This window comes from Rhipicephalus microplus, chromosome 10 (assembly GCF_043290135.1).
Source record: "Rhipicephalus microplus isolate Deutch F79 chromosome 10, USDA_Rmic, whole genome shotgun sequence".
Taxonomy (NCBI): domain Eukaryota; kingdom Metazoa; phylum Arthropoda; class Arachnida; order Ixodida; family Ixodidae; genus Rhipicephalus; species Rhipicephalus microplus.
In genome coordinates, this window is record NC_134709.1 from 48915763 (window position 1) to 48934085 (window position 18323).

At 45.3% G+C, this 18323-nt stretch overlaps 1 protein-coding gene across 1 annotated transcript in view; it reads left to right on the plus strand.

Moving 5' to 3' along the window:
• The window catches only part of LOC142774715 (receptor-type tyrosine-protein phosphatase kappa-like), a gene marked incomplete at its 5' end in the record, with an annotated part of 65599 nt that extends 54773 nt beyond the window's left edge, over window positions 1-10826 (plus strand). Inside the window, 5 exon segments of the mRNA XM_075875622.1 lie at window positions 303-440; window positions 1754-1873; window positions 7542-7684; window positions 9819-9954; window positions 10697-10826. Of these exon segments, the coding sequence (XP_075731737.1) occupies window positions 303-440; window positions 1754-1873; window positions 7542-7684; window positions 9819-9954; window positions 10697-10774 (615 nt within the window). The 3' untranslated portion in view covers window positions 10775-10826.
• Between the last annotated feature and the right edge of the window lie 7497 nt (window positions 10827-18323).

Sequence of the window (18323 nt, forward strand, 5' to 3'; positions counted from 1 at the left end):
AGTTCAGTCGAATGCCAATAACAGACCCTCCAAGTTCAGTGACCATTACTTTACTGTTTACACAGTGCGTAGTGCTATTCTTTTTTTTTTGCGTGAGTGCATGCACGAGCACGCACGTGTGTGAGTGTATGTGTGTCTATATGTGTGCGCGAATGTGTGTTTGTGTGAGGAAGGACAGCATGCCGACGTCACTTTGGTATTATTCGCAATTAGAACGAAGTGGGACATTTGCCGCGAGTGCCAAAGCAATGACTTGAGTAACTTAGCGCACAATTGTTTTTGCCTCCCTTGACGTATAACAGGGTTTTCACAAGAAGGACAGGTTCGTCGTGACGCAGACGCCGTCCAGCAATAATTTAGAGGACTTCTGGAAATTGGTGGTCGAGTCTGGTACAAGGACCATCGTCACGCTGGACGTCTTTAGTGAAGACGCTGACGTGGTGAGCTGCATACTGTGTTTCACACGAATAATCAGCAAATATTCTAGTAAAAAGGGTGTAATTTTTTCTAATAATTACGATCGCCCTCTGGCTTACTTTTGACGCGACAGCGTTAGAGAGCTCGTGTCGCGGAAATTCCGCCTTCGGCGTCAGCACCGTTGGTTGTGAGCGAAAAATTGTCCGTGAGTAAAAAAATTGAGAAAGAAGCAAATAAAATAAAGAATAAAACATTCGGCCCCAGTGACGATCCAACCCGGGTCGTTCACGTGGCAAACAGCTGTCCTACGCAGGACTGATGGTGGGGCTAGTTGGTGATACATTATGGGCGGTAACAGCGCACAAACTCACGGGACCAATAGGAGGAATGCAAACAAGTGCTGACTCTCAACTGAAGAATTTATTGAAATATGCTTGTGAATTTAAAGAAATGTGTCTTCAGATAATTTGTATATTTCAATAAATTTCTCAGCAGGGAGTCAGCGCTTGTTTGTGTCACTTCTCTTCATCCCGTGTGTTCGCGCGCTGTTATCGCCCATCAGGTGTCCAACCACAGAGCCACAATGTTACTTGCAGCTGCTCCGAAAAAAAGAACACTATATAAATGCCATGTAGTAGAAGGAGTCTCCTTAACGCATGTTGTTCGACAGGTGTCACGACGAAAACTAGCCCATTTGGGTGATTTGTAGGCGCATTTTGTTTCTTTTCTTGGGGAATCTGTGCTCACAATGTTACGTCACGCAGATAATGTGTATGCAGTTTGTGATTTGAAAATGCTGGGTGTATGGTAGTAGTGCCAGGAAATGCGCGCAATATAGGTGGGAATTGTAGCTGTTTTTTACTCGGTCTTTATTTAGAGCCTAGCGTGCAAGGCTGCCAAGGCTAGCATAATTTCTTACAGCAGTCCGTTCGCACTAAGACATACATAATTGTTTTTATTGGTTGGCGCTTCGCATTACTCTTTAATTGAACCTTACATAGTTCTGCAACTTGCAGCTTAGCTGCAGTGGTTTGAGTTAGTTTTACTACTAATCAGTCATGCCCATCGTTTCTTCTTTACGTTTTATATGTTTTCCTAATGAAACAAAATGCGCTGGTTGGTTCGTCAGTGCCCGCGTTGTGTGATCCACGTCTTACGTGCATGTTGTCCTGTGGTCTGTTCTTTCAAAGTAACGCCTCACAAGATCTTTCGAGCATATTTCATTCGTTCAAATACAAATGGTATAACCATTACAAATTGTTAGGGTATAGGTGCACTTGCCAAACGCGTAGGGAATGTCTGTTTGTGCTCATTGTAATTTTTTTTCTCTGAACAGGTGCAATTCTGGCCCACGAGTGGCTCAGTTCGATACGGTGATCATAGGATCGAGTGCACGGAGAGTCGAAATGTCAATGACCTCTCCGTACAAGCCTTCAAGATTACATCAAAGCACAAGGTAACACTCAGATTCTTTGTTTACATGCCGCAATTGAACCAGTACCGCCAGTAAATGGCACGCATCAAGGTTCGACAGTGATCAAGATTGTTAAAAAAGAAAAGAATTGATTTTTTTTCAGACAACCATGTGAGGTATACGCTCGAAAGAGTATCGCACAGCTTTCAATTGCGGAACGTCGGTGGACGTATACACGGGGTTGGTTTGAGTGCGGTGCAAAAGGCTATGGCGTCTACACAAGTAATCGCTCGGATCCCAAAGACTTCCTGAAGGTTTTTGCCTTTCGCGTGGAGTGCCCGCAGGTTTTGTCCCGAGCACTCTACGAAACTTTTGAGCCCTCAGCTTTCGGTAATATCAAAGCGCTTTGCGTGCAAGAGCACATCATTTTATTCCAATGATACCCACGTATCAGTTGGGGATAAGGGCCCGCGCCCCCCTGCACAAAATTGGGATAGATGGGGACGTTATTTTACTGAGAATAAATAATGAAAATAATGTTTTTCAAGTCTTTCAACAAGTGCCTCCCCTCCCAATCCGCCCCTCGCAAGAAAAAAAAATCCTGGCTATGTGCCTGCCCATGCGCCTTATTGGCCCATTTGTTTCATGCTACTCTGTGTCACGTTTTGTGTGACCATCAAAGTGCTCAGAATGTCTTGTGAAATGAATATGACATCACGTGATTACCTAGCACATATCACCTGCCACCTTTTCCTCTCCTTTTTTTTTGCACTTTGTGTACTACTAAGCTTGTGATGATTTTTCCTTACTCTCATGAAGCTTTCTTCTGCCGCTTGCGTTGTACCTGTACTGCCTCTCTTGACACTGCTGCAGAATCACCTCTTCTGTGCTCTTCTGGACGCCTTCTGTTCCACCGCTGCTACCGCTCTTGCGTGCCTAGTGATGTAATTACGATGTCTTCGAAATTCTGCTTCCACCAAACTTCTCTTGCAAAGTTTGGTACGTACATTTTCTTTTAATGTTTGGGGCAGTGGCTCGCTGGGCTAGTGACGCATAAACAACCCAAAACACCCAAATTTGCCATGTTTCATGCTAAACGGCCATTTCACCAACCCCAAAGTTAACGAGCTAGGTGTCCACACTCAAAAAAATTTGTTTTCTGGCTACGCCCCCACCTGTAGTAGACGACACTAAAACGTGTCACGGCTAGTGGTTGACAGAAAATGCGGCAGTAAAATGAGACTCATGCATGATAAATACTTTGCTCGTAGAGCCTATGTCATTCTAAGACACCCCAATTTCCCTCAGCTGGAACCACATGGATTGAGAGTCACTAATATATTACTTACACGAACTCATTTAGACTAGGCCCACGGCTTGAATCGAGACTGAGTGAGCCTTAGTGAGTCAGCTCATCATTGAGTGCACCGACATGGTCCCTACTATAGCCTCGTCAAACTTTTTTTTTTGAATATGTAACCAGTCGTGAGTTTTATAAGGTTAGCATTATATGAACGCCCTAGACATTTTTTTACCATCATCGTCAGTGTCATGGTTTATGTAAAGTCGAAAATGATATCACTGAACGGGCATCGTTTGTTCTACCACGGGTAAAAACACGAAAGGATGTAGGGGCGATGAACGCGCTTGAAAGAGGGATAAAAAATTTGGGGGACCCTTAAGCTTCGCCTTTAAGAGTTGAACGCGATAGCAAAGTCCGGCCCTTAGTGCACCCTTCAACCACTAAGTGCATACTTATTCATATGTTTTGTTACATATAAACGCACGCATACAAACACACACACAGTAGATTGGACTAGTGTGCTATTATCACCAAATGGGCTCGATTTCGTCGTGGCACCTGTCGAACAAAAATGCTTTAAAGGGGTCCTGAAACACTCTTTCATGTAACCATGGAATGAATTCACTAGAAGAGCTTATTGCCTCACGAATTTACCGCCGCAAAAATATTAAGAATCCGCCCAGTGCGAGTGGAGTTACAAGAGTCTGTGGCGTGCTGCAATTACATTATCTCTTCCCTAGCGTCGATGAAAGCGCTGGAAGCTAAGCAGGGAGGGGTGGCAAAGCAAAGAAGCTACCGCACCTCGGGACCTTGAGCAGTTTTTTGTCCCCTTCGAATGCGCGGCTTTCTCAGTGTGATCGCGCGCTCACGCGTAGACAAGTAGCGGCCTCCCGTGGCTATTTCGGTTACTTGCTTTTTTGGTCACAGACGCACAGACGATTTTTCGGTCACAACCAACGCGTCCGACGCCGGCGGCGGGTTTTCTGCGACACGAGCTCTAACGCTATCGCGTTAAAAACAGTTCACTCCCTTCGCGTAGGGGGCGCTTGCGGTATAGCCAACTTGCGGGCGAGGCCTGGCGTCGAACGCTGCTAAAAAAAAAAACAAAAAAAAAACGTACCCCCTTCCGCCTATCTTCGTAAAGCATGAAAGAGACTGCGAAAGCAGGGAGTGTGCCTTCATTATTAGACGACGATGACAACAACAACAACAACAACAACAACAACAACAACAACAACAACAACAACAACAACAACAACAACAACAACAACAACAACAACAACAACAACAATAACAATAACAACAATAACAATAACAATAACAATAACAATAACAACAATAACAATAACAATATCTGGGACTTCACATCCTAAAACTTACGGCATGATTATCAGGGAAGCCGTAGTGGAGGGCTCCGGAAATTTCGAGCATCAGGTGTTCTTAAAGGTGCACTGACATCGTACAGCACACGGGCTGCGTCCATCATTTTGCCCGCATCGTAAGGCGACCAGCGCGGCCGGGAATTCAGCAACAGTGAAGTTTGATTATGATGGCGTGAACGCGATCGCTCTGGCAAGCGTGCTATCTTGGGAGCCATCAGAGGGCGGCTCATATACCCTTCTACGATCTAAGCTGGAGAGAGCGCGGAAAGAGCATTTCATCCTATATGTGGTCGTTTTCTGTTTCATCAGCGTGTTGGGTATAGAGTAACGTGAGATCAGACTTAAAAGAGTTAACTGCCAGCCTTATTTCATATAACGTCAAGATTTGTTGGTATCGCATTCATTGTTTCGCACTTGTGGTGAAACTGTGATTTTTTTACTGATTTGTCTAACTTGTACGCGGTCTTTCTCTGGTTTAGGTCTTGTGTACTTTTAACGTTCCTCTGTAGTGCCCACTTTTGATATGCTTATCTCTAACGTCCCATTTTACTCCATAGAAGTTGAAGATTTACAGTTATAAGATGTCTCTTCATAAATGTATATTTGCGTCGCATTATATAGTCATGGGCTTCACGTTAGTTTAACCCATATTCGTTTAAAACTTTAAGTTGAGTGCGTAACTCCGTATAACATGTAGCTTTGTCGTGTGGCTACACATAAATAGAGTTGTTCTGTTTGCTTGGTTAAGGTTGAATGATGTCTGCTGTCGCTTCTAAGAGAGGATGAATAGCAGAATGTGCTTAAGAGGACAATGTCTTGTATTAACGCAATTACTGTTAACGCTGATAACCACAATAAAGTACGTCAGACAATACCACCACTATCAAGGGCTTGCCGTCACAGACGCGTTTATTCAACGCGTCTGTGAACACCATTTGATTACTTAGTCATCAAATGGAGTTCATGACAGACGCGTTGAATAAAAGAGTCTACGTGATGACTCGTCACGTAGAGTTCCAGAAGAAATGGTGCAAACTTTTCTTTCATCAGATATTTTCATTTGACGACCTGCTATAAGCTGATTATCACCGCGGAGCGATGTAATGATCCTATAATTTAGCCGGAAAAACTAAAACCGACGCCCCAAACAGCGCACCTACAATTTACTTCTACAAGCTCTCAGTGACGAAAGTCTTTCCCTCGCCGTTATGAACCGTCAATTTAGCGATCGCGTCAATTTAGCGAACGGACCACTGTTGCGAGTGGCGATGCCAACGCGGTCCCGAAGGCGCCACTGCTCCAAAATTCGCCGCTGCCAAGGTCATTGGCTGTTTGGTAGCGTATGTTTCTCAGCTCGCGGCTGCTTCTGTGCAGAGCTGACAGACGAGCGGACAAGACGACGGTGAGTTAAGGCAAGGTTGATGTACAGCATAGAAATAGAGGCGTTACATATTCGGAACTGGGGCCGACAGCTTAGGGACTCGAAGAGCCGAGATGTCTTATCTGACGCATATGTCGACTTTTCTCTGATGCATAGATCAGCTGCTTGTCGAAGCGCCGCGTGGTTCTTTATAGGCCCCAGGTGATCCTTTACGTCATCAACGTCCAATCAAAACTGCCGCTGGGTCGCGTCAGAATCCTCCAATGGAGACCCGCCGCTGGGTGGCGTGATAATCCTCAAATCTGATGCCGCTGCACTGGGCTGCACCCAAGGACGAGTGATGTTGCCACGCATTGCGTAAGACTCGCCATACTGGATGACGCCGCTAGCTTCACCGGGCCCGTTAGATGAGGGAGCTCACTGTGCGTTGCGTAAGACAGACCGGCGCAACCGCTTCATGATGTCGTTGAGATGATGGCGTCAGGTGGGCTCGCTCGCTGGCCTTGACACAGATTGCCTTTGCAGAGGCAATGACGTTCGGTGCGGACTCCCAGGCGTTACAGCACCCCCGCCAACAGACAATGCGCCGGAATGCGAGCTGATTCCACGTGGCTCGGATGTCTGGGCGCGCTCGTTCACCAGATCCCTCCAGGTTTGCTTCTAGGGCATGGGGAGGATGTAGCTCCAGGCTCACTTCCGTCAGCTTATTCACGCTCGCTTATTGTTCTCCCCCAATGCGAGGGAAACAGTGTCGTCATCGAGGGCGTTGTGGAAGGGAATGATAGATGCGCTGTTTGGTGCTTTGGTTTCGGTTTTTCCAGCTAAATTGGACAGATTGCATCGCTCTGCGGTGAATAAAAGGGACCGCTTTACAAAATTTAAATGTGACAATGAACTATTCGTAGGAAGGGCTTGAATTCACTAATTTAACTCGACCAGCAATCACCACTGGTCAGGGAGGTAATTGTGTTAATTTTTTTCTTTACTGCCGTAATTAATCTTTGTACCCATGTGAAGATGCCTTCTGACACAGGAAGGCAACGCCGCAAGTAGCACGCAGATACATCTTATCTTTAATATTTAAAGAATATTGGACGCATTTCCTTGAATCACCCTGCACACCAATAATACATTTTAAAATATCTGAATTCATGCACTAATATTTCGCTGCGAAATTCAGAAATGAAACTTCAGACTCGATTTCTTCTCTAATAATGAGTTTATGATTGTGAAACGTATGTAACTAGAGTTCTCAGAGTGCAGTTTGTCAATCTAAACGAAGTGATTGTTTGACTTTATTGTCCCTTTAATAAACTGTCGAGAGCCTACTTCCACTTCGCGACACTCTGTACGGGTTATAGAGAGAGAGAAAGAAAAGTGAAAGTACCTCTTAGGTTATGTGACTGCTGGCAGGATGGTCCTTTACAATGGCAACAGTCTCCGCTGTTGACGTGCAGCTTGGCAGGCTGAAACGAACTCCAGAGTGCCTGATCCTGAGCACTTTCTTTTGCATTTATGTTGCTTTTGCAGGTGTTAGCGAGTGCTGGCATAAACTGTACCGCAGTTACCATAGATAACAGAGCCCGGTATAGCTGCAACGTTCGCTGCTATGCATATTTGCATGTCTCAATGATTGTTTCACAGGCCTTAGGATCCTTCGGCGCGGTGACCGTGAAGCACTTTCACCGCACCACCTGGGAGAGTGCGGAACAGATCGTCGACTTGGTAGACCACGTGGAACGCTGGCAGCAACAGTCGGGCAGCAAAATTATCCTCGTGCAGTGCAGGTGAGATTTCACACACAAGCAAGATCGCAAGTTCATTACTATGCCGTCCGAAAGATATTGTTGGACATGGGCGCAATGTCTGCTCGAAGCGCTTTCAAAATAATGGACGCCTTAAGCCCAGTACTTGAATAGCTCGAGTCGAAACATATCTAACGATCGCCATCATTTCTCAGAAGTCAAGGAAGCATCTATCATTCAGTGGAACGCCAGTGGACTAAAACCACGTCCTTTCGGACTTCCGTCAGTTAGTTCGCGCCAGCATGTTGTTATCAGCATTTGTGAGCCCAACGCACCTGCGTGCTCTCCTCTCTTTCCCTATTTTCATTTTTCAAACTCCCTCATCTCTATTTCTAGTGTAGGGTAGCATACCAGTTGTTTCATATTGGTTAACATCCCTGCCTCTTCTTCTTCTTCTTCTTCTTCTATAAGTGATCCAGCCATTTAGGTGATCCAATTTCAGGTACTTTATCTGACGTACATATAAATCTGAGATCTGCGTGTACATGAAATGGGAAAAAAAGAAGGCGTTGGTGTTGAAACCTTATATAAGCAACGTTTAAATGACTTCTCTAAATGAGTTGCTCGGCACACCAATCGACTACCACACACACAAAAAAAGATTCGAAGTACGTCAAATGTAATCGCAGTTACAGAGGTTCGTCGCACGCCGTAACTGCTTTATCTCTTCTCTCATCCCGGGGCTGTAAGATGTAGGGCTGCCGCGGGGACAGAAGGTACGTCACGCACACGTCATGAGTATGAGCACTTTTTTTTTTTTTCGTTGAACGCCAACTTTACTCTCATGCAATCTCGAGAGCGCACGCGAGAACATGGAGGCCTCTCACGGCGGTGGCCCTAACTATGGAGCCCGCGATGGTTAAGTTAGCTAACGGTAGTCATTGGGGTCTATGGCATGATTTGTAGAAAGAGAAACAATATCTAGCTGATTTGGAGGATTAATGATGAGTTCCATGTTGCGGGCTACGGTAAGTTTGACTGTCGTGTTTTCAGAAATCTCGACTACCAATCAGCAGCCCTTTTCTACCATGAAGGAAAAAGTGTTGCAGGACCGCTTGAAACCAAGTTTACCAAAATAAATACCTATAGTGAGCCAGCTTCTTTCTCGATGCCTACTTCTGGCGAAGCGGCTACAAGACAGCCTCTTTGGCTGGAGTTGCAACAACGTTGTCATTGTTGCCATAACATTGCAGTTACGAGAACAATGCATGCCTTTTGGCTACGTATGTGCGGACCTATCATTATTGGTATTTATTTATATAGAGACATTCAAACTGGGGAAGGCTCGTGGAGGCTAAGGGTGAATTTGGTGGCTGATTATCGATTGAACATGTTGTGGAGAACACAACGCTAGACAAGGAAAAAAAGAGGCACATGGACAACTACACGTGGCGCTACGCGTGTGGCTATTAGTGTGTCTCATTTTGTCCTTGTCTTTTGAATTTCACCGTTAGAATTATAGAAGAGGGAGTTTGAACTGCCACTGTCTCCCAGCTACACGTGCAGAGATTACCAATAAGGCCTCACTATGTTAAATTCTCTAGTATCATATTAATTCGTAAATGACATCTTAATGCTCAACTTCCCAGATGATGAATCGGTGCCTCATTACGCCATCTATGCTTCTCAACTGCTATTACGAAGAAATTACAGTTCAGTTCACGTTACCGGTCACAAGTTTATCGGAATATGTTATATTTATTAGTAATTCATTTAATAGTGATTTTATTGTGAATGCCGTTTAACTCACTCAGCAGCGTCTGTTGCCACCAGGCAAGTTAGTTTAAAAGTTCCCCATTATCAAATGCTCCTTATTTTACTGAGTAATGACGAAAATGTGAGTTCTAATATTACGCCTATTTCATTGGTCCCCTCGCTTTTGCAATCGGGAACTTCTTCACTGCTACGGCTAGGCAACATTAAACATACCGTTTACTTCGTTCTTCGATCGCCGACCAGTGAAATCTGATAGTATCTGCAAGTCCGGTTCATTGCTGCAAAAACCTTTGCTTTACCGTTACGGCTTGCAAGTATTAACCTATAGTGGTCCGTGTCAAGCACAGCTTGCCATGCGTGTCGTGGAGCTACCAGCGGGCCACACTTTTTTTCTCTCCAGAAATGGATGCACAGCCAGCGGACTGTTCTGCACTTGCTCTCTTGTCTTGGAGAAGATAAAATGCGAGCAAGAGGTCGACGTGTTCTACGCGACGAGGATTGTTCGGGAGAACCGGCCGCAGTTCATCCAGGACAGCGTAAGGTTCTTGTCGTTGCCTGTACACTGTTAACGCGAAAGCCTGAGATTCCTAGTCGAACGAAAAGAGTGATCGTCGGTGCAATTATGAACGCGAATTGACACAGAAATCACCGTGTGAGTACGTCGTCATGTGACATCAATTTACGTCACTTATTGCCAACGTTTGTGACGTCATTGATGGCATCTTTATCAAAATGACAACGCTATCTTAGAGGGCAGCTGGTGTGGAACAGTTGTTGATTCATGATCAGTCATCTTTGTGCGTCCGGTGTAGTTCAATGAATTCAACAAAGTACACATTCCTTTTTCACATACCAAGTTCTTTCATGATCCCTTTATTCCCACTACCTCGAACGAATGTAACCACCTACCCTCCTTTGTTGCCCTATTGACCGATGTCACTGTTTTTAAGGCTGCTGTTGAATGCGATGTTTACTCTTAGCAGTATTTTTGTTTGTTCATTCTCATTGTTCTTATTACTATGTATACTATTACCCACTGCCTTCTGTAACGCGTTTGGGCCCTGAAGGTACTGAAATAAATAAATAAAAATAAATAAACTAAACAAGAAAACCAAATGATGTCTCTGAGACTTTACTGGGGCTCGCGTGATATTATTAGAGAGTCGCAAGGGTCTACTTGACGCAGGCCCTACGCAACTGTCAGTTGTGAATGGAGAAGACACAACATGTTACCGCAGCAGTACTTATCTCGTTTTTTTGTTTTCTTTTCTGTCACAGGACCAATACAAGTTCTGCTACGAGGTCGCCACTGCTTACCTCGAATCCTTCGCGTTGTACGCGAACTTCCGCCAGTAACAAGGTTTACATAGTTTCCTGCCACTGAGTAAACAAGGTTGTGTCAGCCACAGTTGTCTAGTGTCTTTTCTGAAGGCGATCCTCTGCGCTCATTACCGCAACCTTGACCCCATATAATGCTTTTTTTGTTTTCGCAACGCACTCATGCTGAAGTTTGCCTTGTCACCAAGACAATTTGCATTGAATTTGCCGCATCCCAGATGCGCACTGTAGCTGAGGTCAATCACTAATGAGGCGATTTGCGCAACAGAAGCATTTCAGCAAGCATCAGGAATGCGGTATGAAGAGAGAGAGAGAGAGAGAGAGAGAGAGATAAAGACACAGAAAAGGCAGGCAGGTTAACCAAGCTTGGCTCGGTTGGCTACCCTACACTTGGGAAGGGGGAAAGGGGGAATAATAGAAAGGAAAGAGATAAAAGAGACGTGATATTATCATACCACCTCTTTTTTCTCGCTTTTTATGCTTTTGCGGCACCTGATTTCAATGAAGACACTTCAAAATCACAAGTGCTTTTTCAAGAATTGTGCGTCCCGCTTCCGCATTGTTGACGAGTAATGTGATTTTCGGGAGACGCACTGTCACAGTAAAAAAAAAAATAAATGTGGCTGAAGCACAACTAGCGAGATTGCAGGAGTGGTATGGTAATACTTCGCCGTGTTTCCTTAACTTGCAGTGAGAGTAACAAAAATAAAAATAACCACGTCGTGAGCCAACTGTACATGAGCTGACCCGTGTTTAGTTTAGTTTGGTTTGGTTTGCTTTATTAAAGGCAAAATAATAGTTATTGGAAGGCATCGCTGATAGCACAACGTGGTTAGAATCACAGTAAACTTTCGGAGTACCACGAAGGGATGCTGGACGTGATCAACCTTAGGTAGCAGCGTCCATTTTCCTGCCTGGCCACTCGGCACGTTGTTAGAGTGCGTGGAGCTGACCATACTATCACAATGCCGTGTCTCGCTCGGTGGAACTAAAATGCTTCAAGAGGATATGAGAGGTGACTTCGAGTCATCAATACGTAGTAATGAACGGCGCGGTACACTCTAAAGAAATCGAGTATTTGGCGAGTGTTTCTGCTACACAAGAATGGTCGTCATCTACTTCGAGTACTTTCTTCACGCTATCACCATTGTTCCGGTAGTTCGCAGTCGCAAATGACGCGCGAGTTTTCAGTGTGACATAGCATTCCCAATGATAAAGTAGCCAGCGCCGAATTTTCAAGAAAGAAAGCGCGAGCAAGTCAGATCACGAATATTCTTCTGTAGCATAACTACTCCCCGAATTCTCCAATTTTTTATTACTTTAAGAGATGAGATATCTCTTTTTAATTCCATGATGTATGACGCTTGTGTGTGAGAACAAGTATGAGGACTTGGTAAACAATTGCTAAAAGCATCGCTCTATTTCATGGTATTATTTCTGTGGTATATATATTTATGGTATTTACTTCTAGTTTGAATTATCACATGATGTTGCATTGTTTTACTGCTTTTTGCTTTTCAATGACTGAGTCAAATTACCACTGTTGTACACAAACTCATAATGAAATGTTTTCAATAATACGTTATAACTACAAGTCATGTACACCTATTTGCTTTATTTTGTTGTACGCTGTGTATAGTGCTTGCTGCAATAAAGGGCCTTCAGGTGCTCTCAAGTGGCTTGCAACAGCTTTTCGCCTGAAAGACCTCCAACGAATTGTAAAAAGCCACAGTTTTGCCACAAAGGCGAAGCAATAAACGCGGTAGCGACCAATAGGAATGTCACGCACAGAAGGGCAAGCAGATCTAAACGTTCCCCACGTTTCTCACGCACAAGTGACGCACGAAACGTACTCACAGGTACAAATGAATGCGAATAAGCGTCTCAGTTGTTACTTCGGCGTGTGTGAAAAGCGCGCTACTTTTTTGCAAACGGCGACTGTGCAACGATTGCAGTGTCTTTGGGTGCCCAAAAACTACAACAGAATTGTTCCGGTGAAAGCCTAAAGCCAGCCAAGACGTACTATTCTCCCTACCGCGAGATAAGGGTGTGCGAGTGAGCGTCCACCCTGTCCTCTCCAGGGGGCAAAGTCCGCATGGGAGATGCCAGCGCGCGCTACCGTGTCGTGACAATGTGGTGACGCGCACTCAATGCGCCATCTTGCTGGTAATGGTAGTGCTGAAAACACAATAGTTTCCCCTGAAATGCCCGTCACCAGCGGTAAGTAGTAGATATAAATAGCTTGCCATTTGCACGGTGAAGGACGTGCTTTTTTGTTGCTCAGTGGTTAACTCCTCGCATTAACGTTTCAGGGGCCCCACGTTTGATTCCGTGCACTCATGTGCCGCGCAATATGACGTCTTCGCAATCCTGAAAAGCACAAAAACGATTCAAAGTGTCTCTGCCCACCCGGGCGTAAAACGCGTCGGGTGCGTTTGAAGAAGCACGCGAGCTTGTCATTGTCATCATTGCGGCTGGCGAAATGTCATCGATCTACTGTTCTATGGAAAATTACTATCACTCATGCGTGCTGCTGGTGGTAGCGATGGTGGTGGCCCGTTCCATTCGTCTACCGCTGCCGTCCGTCGATGCATGTCGCTCTGGCGCTACTTGATAGGGGTCTGAATATCGCGCACGCATTCGACCCAAAATTCGTTCATTCAACCCGCTCAAGTGGTCAAGCGATGGCATATCGAAGCCGTCCGCCTACGGCAGCACATGAAATACCATGCATGAATTGTCGATCACGTGTATCCCGCCGTGGTCGTTTACTCGCTATAAGGTACTCGGCTGCTTACCCGCAGGTCACAGGATTGAATCCCGGATGCGGCGGCAGCGTTTCCGATGGAGGCGGAAATGCTCAAGGCCCGTGTGCTCAGATTTGGGCGCACATTGAAAAACCCCAGGTGGTTGAAATTTCCAAAGCCTTCCACTACGGCGTCTCTCATAATTTTTCTTTCTAGCGTTTTCATATATAAAGATACGTATACATATAGAGTGAGTGAAGGCCACGCCTATGTCGACGTCAACGCCGGCGGTGATATCCAACCGGGAGTGTCCGTATAATTGCTATCGCAATACACAATTGTTGAAAATAAAGATTTAATTGGTTGATTAAAATAGAACTCACGCGAAATTTTCAAAGTGAGACAACTGATGCGATAGATTTGTAAACATCATCTGACAAAACTGATAAAATAGCCTAAAACATCGATATTATCAATTTTCTATTGCATGTCGTGTCACCGCACGCGAAACGCACTTTTGGTTTTTGTGTAAACCCAGAGCCACTTGCGTCGCGAGTTTACGTTAGCTCTCCCGCGCTCTTTGCGAGCGGTATATCCTAGAAGATCTTTACAAGTGTAAAAAAAGGCAGGCTTGAAAAAGGAGCAAAAAGATTGTTATAGGCGGTTTTCTGCAGCTGTGAACGGGTGCTCCCACGTTTGAACACCTGATCAAATGACCTTCTCCTTTCCACTTCTTCACCGTCGCCGATGGCCAGCCGATTCACCTCCGCCGATCTCATGTTGAAGGCCAGAAAAGTAGGCGCAACGCATAGTACGCACCACCCTTTTCTCTTTTTCTTTTTTTATCTCCTAGGTACTGCGCCGTGTCACCCTATAACTGACTGAAATTAAGGGCCTTTTTCCTTTTTCAAGAATCACTACCATCACCTTTTTTTGCCGTAGGCTACAGGGCAACGTCTGCCACACGCGCCATCGCAGCCGCACCACTGAAGAGAAGGCCAAGACGCCTTAGGTGTGGTGGCGCTATCTAGTTTTGCATAGACAAACTAGCTCCGCGATGAATTGGCGCTCTTTGGCCAACAAATGGCCCTTGCGCCAAAAAAAACACCATATATCATCATCATCAAACTAGCTGCGTGAAACGGGTTATATATGCCTAGCAGCGCATTTTTGGAAGGCCACGCATAGAGAGAGCCTTCGTTGAAAAGAGTTGTGAATGCTTGCCTATGTGCACGGGATTTCTTCTTTCACGTCGCGACCTATGTTCACTAAAAAACCACTCTGGGTCCCGCCTCACTCGGCACCAAAACTACGACTAGGTGGTATTGTCACGTTTCTGACGACAACATCGCTTTATTGGGCTCATTGGGTGACTTGCACAGAAGTGGCTCCGACAGAGCTTCTTCGTCTCCTCCCAGTTGTGGTTCTCAGACAAACAGACAATGTACCATTCGTATACTGTTTGAAAGCATTGGCACAATGCTTGTAAAAAAAATTGGTTCCAAATCTGCCTGTTATACCGCAAATGTAGTCGAAAGACGATAGTCTTGCGTCTGGAGAGAGTGAACAAAACGTTTATTTGATATTCTGCGCAAGAAAATCGGTGAATGGTATTCTGGAGGCACTGCGTTAGAGTGCCTCGAGCGTGTAGTGGAGGCGAACGAGCGCATCGAGGCACGTTAGACACAAGCACCATGTGGCAGTTATCTTCGAAAACAAAGGCCTGCGGAGAAAGATGCGTGCCAGTCTCGGAGGTGATAAAGTGTAGTACGCAAAGCGACGGGCAGGTGCCCCCACAGTGACGTCGTAGCAAAGCGTTGCGGCGCGATGCTTCGACAAAAAAAAAAAATGGGACACCTACAAACGCAGATGTAAAGGACCAAAGAGGGTGAGTACCAGTGCCCGCAGTGCAAATGAGGAGATTGTACCCAAAGTTGCGTCAAGCGCGAGAAAAGCACAAGAATACTGAACAAAAACAGCACCAACGAAAAGTCACTGCCCGTTGTAAAAGGCGGAACCACAGGAGCTTCTGTGTGAATCCCGACTTCAGCCGGACATACATGCACGGTTTTGGGTCGAAGCTGTCGACGAGAAGACACTGCGAGAAGACACTTGGTCACCAAGGTGGTGGGCGACGTTTGGATGGCTGAGGTTGAAACGCTGCGTGTCTCCATCTTGTTGGTGACTGGTGTTCATGCGGGCTTGCTGACAAGCTTTTCGGCATACTGAGTGTGTTGCTCAGCGTCTGGAGCAAGTTCATCGCTTTTGTCGCACAGAAGCCATGAACATCGAGCATAGTTCGTTCGGATGTTGCGTCCGTAAACAAGGGTGAAAGGCGAAGATCGCGTTGTTTCTTGCGTTCCCATTTTGTACGCAAACTTGATGTATGGATGAATCTAGTCGCAGGTTTTGTGTTATACGTCCACGTACATTAAGAACATGTCTTCTATGGTCTCGTTAAGCATCCCTGTCAGTCCATTAGTTTGCGGGTGATAAGCTATCGTCTTTTGATGACTTTTGCAGCTAAGTTTGAAAATATCCTCCATCATTTTTGCTGCAAACGACGTCCTTCTGTCTGTGATCACGCCTGACGGAGCATCATGCCATAGCACAATTTCGTGCACGAAGAACTTCGCGACTTCAGGAGCCGCGTTATGAGGTAACGCTTTTATTTCGGCATAACGAGTCATATGAACTCTAGCAACTATAATTCATTTGTCACCGTAGGACGACAAAGCGAAGGGTCCTAGAACGCACATTACCACGAGGTCGAACGGTGGCCGCGGTGGTGCGATCGGTTGAAGCAGACCAGCGGGTCTCACAGGTGGAGTTTCGCGGCGCTGGCACTCGGGAAAGTCGTTAAAATAGCGATGTATGCTATAGCTGTTTTGGCGGTGGCTTGCTCTGTGAACAGGGGTGTGCAGGGGTACGGGGCTTGTGTTCCGGCGACTTGGCGGGCTCTTGTGCACCGGTTGAAACGTGAGGCGTTGTACCCAGCACCTCCATCAATCATGCCACGTTTACTACGACAACTTCACTTTATTGGGCTCGTTCAGTGACTAACCAAGAATAGAGTCGAGTAGAGCCTTGGACAATGACACAAGACCACGCCTGGGAATTGCTAAGAGCCGGGAAGTTCAATGTGGTCTAGTTAAAAGTGAAAGAAGTAGTAACGTAACAAAGTTGCAAACACGGCCAACACATGAGCAAAAACTAGCCAAGAAGAGGCTCAGGTAGAACTTCTTCGTCTTCTCACACTCGTAGTTCTCCCACGAGCTGACCATGTAGCATTATAAACCATCTCTACGCAATTAACCATGGCGTGCTCCAGTAAACGAGCCTTCTAGCAGTGTTAAGTGGCTCATTATCAACCTATTAAATACAAGATGGATGAAACGTTTTGGCATCTGTTGTTTTCACTACATTCGCCCGTTCCGAACGGCTGCGCAGCTGTGCCACTCATGCATTTGCGCTTGTCGCAAAATGAAGCCTCGTAGCAATGATGCGGTTCCGGGCGCGGTAGCTGTCGCGAGGTTCGAGCAGTTTAATGAATACAACAGAAAACTAGTAGCAGCGGAATATAAACATTTAGGACGTCACACTGCGATTGCACGTGGGTATTCACGGCCGGATATACGCCAGGTGTGTGTACGCAACAACAATGGCCGTATGTAGGTCGCTGTGTGACATTCATAAATCGTTCGGCAGTTCATACGAACGTCCTTGAAAGCTTCCAGTTTGGCCCGTTGGCGGGAACTGCTCGCTTTGGTAGAGAATAATGATAACGGTCGCGGCCTTCATATTTTGCCGAAAACAACTTCACATGTTTTCTTTACTTTTCGATTGGAGCTAATAACAATTTCATGAGGCCATTTCTGCCGTAATCCAAGCAAACAACTATCAGACATATTTGTACTTAACCCATGCTGTGAAGTTTTTGGGTATATTGAACTAACATGAAAGCATGAAAGCGAGGTTACGTTTTGATGTTGTTTTTGTTTAATTGAATGTGGAAGTTCAATGACGCCGTGGTGCAACCGAAAGCCTTTTACCTACCCTACCTCCGAATCAGGCAGTCAGATATTAGAGTAATTTAAAAAAAAGTGACCTCAAATCCAATGGGTCTTTTTTGTCTCTGCATCATCAAACAAAACCTGCCGCATTTCTATGCTCGTTAATGATGATCGGTATAGTCCGAATTTGATCACAGTTATTTCTACAATTGTACAGATAAAAAAAAAAAAACGTGCATTAGGTTCAGAGGAACCTAGTATAACTTTGAAGTAACTCAAAAATATTTATTCGAATATAGTTTGCCAAGTAAAGGAAGCAAATTGTAGAAAATCAGCTGGCTATTTTCTGAAGCTCTTGTTGTCCACTGATGCTATCAAGGCACACCGGTGAACAGAACCGGATGTTATCAAGGGCCTGTGTTATCAAGGGCATCAACAATGAAAGAGTCTATACTTCTTGTCTGTTAGTTCTCATTATTATTTTGATGAACAAAAAAAACGAACCTTTAAAATCTACATTTTTTCATTCATAGCGAGGGCCTTATTTAGACAGACTTCCAAGTGATTTGTTCATGTGGTGGGAGGGCGGTATTTCTTTAACACGGCTGGCGATAAATATCTTCACTACTACTCGTCGAAGTTTTATGCAAAATATACTCGCATACGCCCCTGAATAAGTCATTCCCTAAACATGCCTGTTTTTATGAGAGAGGAAAGACGTACGGTAAAAAAGAATTAGCCACGAATCGGCGTGCAACATTCACTGCAAACATAGCCGAAATACGATAGTCGTCTGTCTCGAGGCGC